Raw genomic sequence first — 9,680 nt, 5'->3', positions numbered from 1 at the left:
GCGCGGGGCCGCTGCCGCCCGTAGCCCCGCGCGCCGTTGCCGCTGCTCCGTCCCTCTGACAGCGCGGGGGAGGGAGCGCCGAGCCCCCGCCTCTTTTTCTTTTTTTTTTTTTTTTTTTTTTTTTTTCCTTTTCCCTTCAGATTTGCTCGTTTCTCCCCTTCCCCGGTGCCCGTGGAAGAGGCGCTCCCGCCGCCCGAAGGCACCGCGGCGTAGCGGGAGCGGCAGGCGGAGCGGCGGCGGCCGTGTGCATGAGCAGCGCGGCTGCCGCCGGCTCTGCCTTGCCGCCGGGGCTCCGCCGCTGGGAGGCGAGGCGAGGCAGGGGCGCCGCCGCCGCAGCCCGGCCCGCCCCGGGCAGCCCCCCCGCCGCGCCCAGGGCCCCCCCGGCAGGGGATGCTCCCGCCGGCTGCCGCGGCCCTACGAGCCTGAGCCTCCGTGCCCTCCCCGCCGACCGGCCCGCGGCGAAGCCGCCCGCCTCCCCGCGGGGCGGCCGGTGCCGCCGCCCGCCCGCCCCGCACCCGGCCCCGAGCGGCGGGTGCCGGGCCGGCGCGGCGCGCTGCGATGCGGCTCCCCCGCGGCGCCCGGAGCCCCTGCGGCCGCCGCCGCGGCTCGGCTGAGGGCGAGCTGCCGTGAGGCGGGGGCGTCCCGGCCCCGGCGGTGCCGAGCTCGCTCGTGGGTGTCGAAGCACCGGGGCCGGCGATGGCGCCCGCCACCGCCGCGCTGCCCTGAGGGCCCCGCCGGGGAGACCCCGGCTCCGGAGACTTCGGGGGCGTTTGCGGGTTTTGCCTATTTTTTTTTTTTTCTTTTTTTTCCCTTCCCCCTGCTGTCTTTTGGGGTTTTCTCCCAGCTGCTCCTCCCCTCTGGCGGCGAGCCCCCCGCGCCTGCCCGGCGGTTGTCCCCTCGCCCGCTGCCCCTTCCCTCAGGGCATGTCCCGGTCCAACAGCGTCAGCCCCCCGGGCTTCGGCGGCCCCGCGCCCTGGGCAGGCACCGACCAGCACCGCTCGGCCTGGGGCGAAGCGGAGGCCCGGGCCAATGGCTACTCCTACCCGCCGCCTCCCAACAGGTCCTCGGGCAAGAAGGCCTCCCGCATGTCGAGCAGGTGGAGGAGCGAGGAAGACTACGAGCCCCAGGCGAGCAGGAGCCGTGGGGAGAGCGGCTGCAGGATGATGAGCTTCAGGTCCAAATCTGCCTGGCAGGAGCATGGTGACGACAGCCGACGTCACCGGTCCCGCCACCCGCCCGGCGGTGATTCCCCCGCTGCCCCCAACAATGCCAGCCCCCGGCAGCTGGGGGAGCAGGGGGAGGTACGGCCCCGGTCTGTGGAGCTGGGGCTGGAGGAGAAACGCATCAAGGCCAAGATTGAGGAGCTGGAGGAGGAGGACGGGGACGAGGGGGACTCCGAGGCAGCCTTCTCCATGGGCAGCTGTTGCAGCAGCCTGCTGCAAATCTTCAGGTCCAAGAAGTTCCAGTCGGAGAAACTGGAGCGCCTCTATCAGCGCTACTTCTTCCGACTCAACCAGAGCAGCCTCACCATGCTCATGGCCGTGCTGGTGCTGGTCTGTATGGTCATGCTGATCTTCCATGCCGCGCACGGCCACTATGAGGTATCCTACGTCGTGGTGCTCTCTCTGGCCATCCTGCTGATGGTGGTGCTGTGCATAGTGTGCAACCGCAACGACTTCCACCAGGACCATATGTGGTTGGCATGCTACTCTGTCATCCTGGTGATCCTGGCAGTGCAAGTGGTAGGGGTTCTGCTAGTGTGGCCCAGGAGCGCCTCGGAGGGCATCTGGTGGACCGTCTTCTTTATCTACAGCATCTACACACTGCTGCCGGTGCGGATGAGGGCCGCGGTCATCAGCGGGGTGGTGCTCTCTGCCATCCACCTGGCTGTCTCCCTCAAGATCAACGCGGAGGATAAGTTCCTCCTGAAGCAGGTAGGCGAGCCCCGAGCCGGTTCGGGTGTGTGCTCGGCAGCCCCCACCTGCCCGCTGCCTTGAAGGGCGAGGAAAGTGGGGCTGTCTGCCTTCCACAGGCCTGCCTGACGCTGGAAGGCTGACAGGGCTTTCTGTCGAACCCCTAAGTTACCTGCCACAAGATGGGATGTTTTACAATGTGGTGGCTAGCCTGTAATCTTGCTTCTTTTATAGCTGTGGTGTTTCCTCGTTGCTGCTTTTCATTAAGGCTCTAAATGTTTAAGAAATGTGCCTTACTGGTTTCCCGTGACCGCTGCTCTGGTGCTGTCAGCCAGCCCTGCTAATGCCCTTCACTTGTATTTAATGTAAACAGCTCTGTGCTAAGCACACCTGTGGAATGGTATCCATGTGTGCTGCCGTGTTACTGAGAAATGTGTGGAAAGTCTTGCCATTTTTATCGGCTAGAGGTTATCCTCGTGTGTCACTCTCGAGTCTGGGTTCGGTGTCAGCGCAGTGCTTGCTTAGGCATCGGAGAGCATGCTCCACAGGAATGTGGAATAAGCTTTTGGTTTAGCAGGAGGGTGTTTGCTCCGAGATGTGCTGGAAATATCTATGGTGAAGAAGCCCGGAGTTCATATACAGACAGAAGTAAAAGTTTAAAAAAAAACTATAAATGCAGATTATTATTTAGCTGTGATATCATGTTTAACTGGAGCAGCTCAATTCACGGGAACAATAAGACTATTATTGAATGCATTACAGTGCAATTTTTAATTACCATATCTGTATAAACAATGGCAATACAAGGTGTCACTCTTCTTTTCAAGTGAAGCAAGCAGCCTTGGGGCTCATGTGCTTTAAGCTTACCAAACACCTTTCCAGTTGGGAAACCATTGATTTAAAATGTCGTAGCTATGTGGTAATCACCACCCCTCTGATGAGCAGGACTCTGAACAAGGATGAGCCTGTCGCAGAGTCATCCCTGATGCTTGTATGTAACTGGGAATTGTTTATTAAAATCAGGTGTTTGGTAGCTTTACAGCCCTATCACATAAAAAAAAAAATAAAGCTTTGCGCTTGCAGTGGCTGCCTCGAGTCTTCCTTCTAAGTTGTTTTGAGTTCCACCTATTGCAGTGTCAGGAAAAGTTGTAGGGCTTAAATAAAGCTTCAGTAGGATGGGGCTGTTGCTGCTCTGCTCTACAAAATAGCCCATGAAATTACTCTTTCTTTGCTTCCTCTATTCTCGCCCCCCCCCCCCGTTAAGCCTGTTTGGACAGTTTCTGGCTTTGTTCTTAGTTTGTTACAGATATTTTTATAAACTGTACATGGCATATTTTTGTTATGCTTGATATAAATGGCTTTTTGTACATTTCCAGCAGAGCATACGCTGTAAGCGGGACAGTTGCTGTTTTTCTGCTTGACTTGGAAAAGTTTGCTAATGGCCTCAGCTCTTCCTTGCTGGGGCTCTGGTCCTGCAAAGCCTTGTGCGTGCTCTTAACTTCATAAACTGAGACTTGTCCTATTGAATTCACTGTATTTGGAAACTGTATTCTTACATATGAAGGCAAAGCTCATCATGATTATGGCCAGAAGACTTAGCATCTATTACGAGCAAAGTTGAGTTTGGAGGATACTAACGAGTGCATAAAATATTGTTATGTAGGAAAGTGTTGGTAACTGTATTTTAATGGAAAGGAGCCTAAATCACAAAGGCCAAATGATTGACTCCCTCAGTGGAGAACCTGGGATAACGATGGCTCCCTCACTTTCTAAATGCAGCAGGGTTATTTATAAGAGGTTGAGCTTGTGTATAAATGTGCACTTGTTGAAGGTAAAAGCAGGGGCAGTAGGTGATGGTACAGTACGCACAAATCTGTGCATTCCACAGTTGCTTTCCCTTTCATACTAGCTCTGGGTTTTCCTGCAGTTTGGCAATAAATGTTCAGTTAATGAGGAATGTCCTAGGAGTACTCTTACTTTGTTTTTAAAGGCAGAGTGTCTCTCCATATTGCATATTTATTTTTCCTACTAACACCAAATGCCGGTCTCTATCTTGCTGTCGTCTATGTTGGCGTAGCTCTGGCTGAATTCAGTGGGGTTGTACAAGGCCAAGAATCGGATTCCTTGCACGTTTGCGTATGAACATGAGCTGCTATCTCTGGCTGTCTGATAGAAAAATCTGTTTCTGCCGAGCACGTCGCCTCACAGCTATTAACAGGCCTTCCTTGCTGGGACTGTATCTCATTGCCATGGAAATGTGTTGTGTTCAGCTCTGCCCCACTGATGCACGCAAGCCCTATTTTCCCCCCTCAAACTAACAGGGGCAAAGGCAGACAAAGACCAGCTAAATCAAGAATAGGGGGTTAAGTTGTTTTTAGTGACTTCACGCTGGCAGTCACATCAGCCTGGGTTTTGTGGAGCAGGAGTGGATGTGAATGCATTTGTGACTACGTGACCAGATGGTTCTTTATCCACGGCAGTCACAGAAGAAAGACTGGTTAGGATGTGTATCCCCTTTCCTCTCTTTTTCATGGCATTTTCAACTATAATACTTAAATGAGTTCTTCTTTGTGTGGGCTTTTTTCTTTTAATCTTCTCCCAGTTGTTTCCAAGCCAGGAAAAATCATACATTCTTGTTATGATCCACTAACATTCAGCGCTGAGTGACTCTTGTGTAGACTCCTGAGCACTTTTGTGAGGCTCAGGAGCCTGTTAAAAACCTCGCTGCTCCTCTTTCTCAAGAGAGTGAAATTCTTGGTTGTAGGTCCCTTTCGGGAGAAAGGCAATTTGTTGAATTCCCTTGCTGAGGATGCATGATTTTATTGTCTGAATTACCTTCTTCTAGCACTACTGGGCTTCTGTCACCAAACTCTCTGGTCCGAGGCTATGCTAGTCAGGTTTCATGAAAGGGCTAAGGCAGTCTGCTGCTTCTGAATCGGTAAGGTGACAGGAGTAGAGGTAGTTGTGATTGTTCAGCCTTAACTGAGCTGCTTTTCACTGGACTTCAAAAGTAGGCTCTGACTTCTGTTTGCTACCTGGAGGAGTCTGGGGTCTGTCTTTCAAGAGCGCCCTGAGCACCCCTAGCAAAAGCAGCAGATATACTTGGTACCTCTGTGAGCCTGATCGGGTAGGGGCAATGATCTTGGCTTCTTGAATTCATGTTTGATTGGAACAAAAAAATGCTAATTAATACAAATTATTGCATTATATTCAAAAGCTATCCAATGCTGAGAGAGGGGAGAAAAAGAAATCGTGTGTTTGAGAATTTACTCGCATCCAAAGACTGCTGCTGGAAGCAGGGCACATTAAATGTATGAGACTCTGCCAACTACAAATCTTGATGGCTTAAAGGTTTTTCTTGTGTGCCTATGAAAAATTAATTCTAGAGAGACTGCTTTTGGATTTATTGGGGAGAGGATGACTGCATTTGTCTTCAAGTTTGTGTCCTTGTGTTATGCTGGGACAGTTTGGATTACAAGTGCGTTTCAATGCACACAAGTCTGTGTCGTCTTCTCTTTGTATATATAGTGCATCTCTTTTTAGGCCAGCCTCTTCCATGTGTTGGTTTTGATACGCTTTCGGGCTCTGAAAACACATTCAACTCCAGGATTCATATAAGAAGTACTTCGCGTGTGAATGAGATTACCTAATACTTGACTGAGAAAGAAATATACTATTTATCAATAAACTGTCTTGCATTCACAACAAACATGATCCTGAGATTTATTCTGTGTTCCGGTAGAAACAAACTATGTAGCTGACCCACAAACTTGTACAGGCGCATGGGAAGAACTTGCAGCGCACGGGTTGCAGATGCTTAACTGAAGTCATGTGAGTAGACCAGCTGCCCTCAGTGCAGATAGATAGTCTTGAGTAAGCACTGGCATTTTTGTAAGACTAGGGGCTAAGGGACAGGGAGTTTCACAACAGAGTTTATGGGGCTCTGAATCAGACTTAAAGAGGGATGGGGATTGTGTGTGGGAGCAGGTGGGGGACCGGGGTAAGGGATCAGAATGCCATATATAAACATCAAACAAACCCATGGACTGAGGTTAAATTTACTCCTGTTTTCCCATCCAAACCTGTTTTGTTGTAACTTTCTGAGGTTCCTTGTTCAAGGATACAGTTAAGCCTTTGTAGTTTATTAACTCAGTGCGAGTAGCTGACTGTTAAGGTACCACGAAAACAGAAGGCTGGGAAAGATAAATACTTTTTTTTTTTTTCTTGTGTCAGTAACCTCATCGAAAGAGAAACTGAAATGCTCTGATCTCTTGCCTTGCCAAATACTACTGCAAACCTTCTGCAAAGGATCTCTGATAGCACAGTTCTGAACAGCTGCCGCAGCACATGGCTCTTGTTTATGGCACTCTGATTCAAGGCTCCTGATGTTGAGCTCCTTCTTGCTCAGCCCCTTTCCATATGCCTCCATCATAACAACATTACATTAGTACTCCTCATCCTTCACTGCTGAGAACTGTGTATGTGTTGGCCTTTCTCCCTATCTGTCCATGTTAATGGTACATGATTGATCTGCAGCTGCGTGGTGGCTCTCTCGAAAGCGTAGCGTTTCAGTTTAACTATTTCTAGGAAGATGTTGGTATGAAAACATATGCAGTGTCTTTTTCCTTTCCCTAAATAAACTGTCACTTCAGCAGGGCTAAAGCCAACTTTTTACTGTAATAGCATATCGACTTGAGTCTTGTGGCTATCTTCTAGCATCTCATAAAGATGCTTTTTAGATGCAATTTAAATGGCATTCAACGAGGAACTAGTCACATAGCAGGAGAAATAGTACTGTATGTTCTCTCTCAGCCTCAGTGTGCTTAAGGTAAGTAGGTGATGACTGATTTTGAGACTAACAGATTCTCAGAAGTGTGTTACTCAAGTCACTGTATTGCACTTTCATTGTCTTCAAGTGGCCTTTATTCATAAAGAAGGAAAGATGAGCTACCTGAAATGCAGATAGATCTGTGTGTCACTTTTCTTATGGTTGTTTGCTGCCTGTTTTATTTTTGTCCACCTGGAAAATAAATTTGAGTAATGTTCATTTAGGATGTGATTTCTAAGGCACTCGGCCACATGGGGCCAAATACCATGTGCCTCAAACAGCACTTAATGCCCTGTTCTGCATAAACATTGATATCAGTAGAGCTGTCATACAGTAAGATGTGCTCCAGCACTGTTAACAACTGAAGAATCTGCCTGAGCAGCAGTTTGACTGAAGTTAGTAAAAATTGGCGATTTGCGGTCTTTTGTTCAGGGAAAAAATGGCAACTCGAAATATTCAGTAACTGTTGCGTTGACAGTTGCCTCCCTAGTGTAATTCTGTAACAGAGGTAATTAATTAAATCCCTGAGGTATTGTATATCAATTAGTCCTTAGTAGGAATATTATCTGTATCTCTTGGGAACGCATGTGTTGCTTGAGGTTTACAAAGGCGTATCTGTTTTTCTTATCTCCTAAATTACCCTATGATCCTGCCACCTCCTAATCTCCCCCACTTGCTTTATCCTCCTTCCCCCCACCCTGCATTAGATATTTCACTGTAATGTTCACTGGTATCAATAACTGTTAGTGTAATAGTGTTTGAGTGCTGTGTGTCTTATTTCTCCGCGTTCCTGGATTCTTAATAGGTTCGTTGTCTCAGTAAACTGACCCATTTGAACTCATTTCTCAGCCTTGCAGTAGCAATTGCAGTCTTATAGCTGGCTTGGATCTTGGTGAAGACAAAATGTGCTGGGGAAGATTTAGGTGCATTGCTTTGCCAGATGCACTAATTCTAGCAAAAGGCTTGTCCTTCTAGGCATTTTTATGACATGCCTGGAAAGGCAGAGTGTGCTAGTTCTGTTTATTTCTGGAGAGGTGAAGATATTTCAGCAAAATGTTGGGATTCATCAAGGTGTGTGAGGCAGAAGGATAGCTTCCCATGCCCTAATCTTACAAAGCAGTCATTGACTTTTCTTCAGTGTCCTGGGCTCGATGGCTTGGTTTGACACCGATGTGACCCCTATACTCTGTCAGAGACCTGTCCAAGGCAGGACATCTTATTTACATGGTCTTTTGTGATTAACTGCATTCAGATGATTTATAAACCTGAACAGCAGTGGAAACAAAATGCTGATTATCCTAGTGCTAAAGGCTCGCTGGAACTGGTTGTGCCCTCTCAGAGCCTGAATCGGCTCAGTGCTTCCTAAATGCCCTTTTGCTCCGAGTTCGCTGTTGCTTGGGCAGCGCTGCTGAGGTCTGGGGTGGAAGAGGACTGGGACTCTGCGCAGCTGGAACGTGAACTTTGGGCACTAGACTTCTCCAAATGCATTCAATTTGTGTTTGATTAGCTAATCTTTCAGTCATGCACCATAGCTCCCTCTCAGTCTTTTAAGAAAATTGGAACAATTGCTAACTTTTTGGCCATTGCAGTAGTTGGAATAGTTACAGTCTTTTGGGAATAGCTGGTTTTGTCTTCATATTTTGGTACTGGATATTACTCTCATTTTCTAATCAAACTAAAAGAACTTTCCTTCTGTCCTGGTAGAAGATGCAATGAAAAAATCTCCAGCAGCAGCTGAGACACCGAGAGGTAAAAATTGAAATTATTTTGACAGCAGCTTCCATGTGTGTGGTAAAGTGGTCCACCCTGTAGCTGGTAGTGGCTTCTGAGAACCTGTGCTTTGAAAAATTCCTGTCTTCCTCTTTTTTCTTTTTTTTTTTTTTATTCCCCCCTGTGCAGGTGGGTGCGGTTCAGAGAAAATTCCCGCTTTTGTTTGGGGAGGTAGAGGACAGGGCTCCAAGTTTTGCTAGCCTTGGGCAACCTTTATCTTCCCGTCTGCTTTATGTTGCAGGATTTACATGGCACCTTGCACAGATAATATATACCCAGAAAATGTAGTGCGGACGGAGCTGGAATGCACCAGAGTCTCCCGTGAGCCTTCCAGCTGCTACATGATTTCATGATGTGCTACATGTTTTTTTTTCTCATGGCCCAGAGGGATAGGACAGTGACAAGTGTGTGCAAGGAATGTGAAGATTCACAGCTTCTGGGAAGCGGGTGGGGTTCCTGTATAACTGCTATGTGACTTTTTTCATTTCCTGTGAGTCCTGTGTTTTGATGTGGGATATACTCAGTGTTAGTTCCTTCCCTCCTTCTGAAGTCTAGCCTAGTGATCTGAACTTGTGATATCTTGCATCCAAGGGATGCTCTTTCTTCTTTTTGTTTTGACATTGATGATACTTTAAAAAAAAATATTTTTTGTCTTTACCTGAGATGTATCCTGCTGCTGCCAGAAATTTAATTTGATTCATTATTATGGAGTCCTCAGGCTAGGTAAAAACCCAAGGGGAAATCTCATGTGAATGAAAAAACACAACCCCAAAGATATTAAAAAGGATAATCTAGTTATGAGGGGGTGTGAGAAACAGACAAGAATTTTAATATTTGTCTCCTGAACTCCAAAATGTTCTCACCTTATCATAGGAAAGCTTGAAGTTTCTAGCACTTAATAAGATCACACATAAAATGGCTGTCAGGCCAAGACAAGAGTCAAAATGCTTTTTAGCACCTGCAACTGGACCACTCCCAAGGAAATCTGTACTTGATGTTTTACAATGGTGATAAGTCTTGCCAGCTTCATTGCTGGCAGGTACAGGAATGGCATCGTTGAACAGATCTGCGGTAGAATTTAGCATGAGATGGTCTTGTTCTGACCCTCGGAGAAATGGAATGAACACAATTTAAAGCTCTGCCTTCTGCTTTCAACCTTGCGTTGGAAC

General features: G+C 48.1%; 1 protein-coding gene across 2 annotated transcripts in view; it reads left to right on the top strand.

Moving 5' to 3' along the window:
• Positions 1-923: 923 nt before the first annotated feature.
• ADCY5 (adenylate cyclase 5) overlaps positions 924-9,680 on the top strand; it is a gene marked incomplete at its 5' end in the record, with an annotated part of 220,279 nt that continues 211,522 nt past the window's right edge. For both annotated transcript variants that reach the window (XM_082314450.1, XM_082314449.1), the window contains one exon: positions 924-1,934. In XM_082314450.1, coding sequence (XP_082170576.1) covers positions 924-1,934 — 1,011 coding nt within the window. The remainder of the gene's footprint in view (positions 1,935-9,680) is intronic.

This window comes from Platalea leucorodia (assembly GCF_965183815.1).
Source record: "Platalea leucorodia genome assembly, chromosome: 5".
Classification (NCBI taxonomy): Eukaryota; Metazoa; Chordata; class Aves; order Pelecaniformes; family Threskiornithidae; genus Platalea; species Platalea leucorodia.
This window is presented reverse-complemented; position numbering and strand designations above follow the sequence as displayed.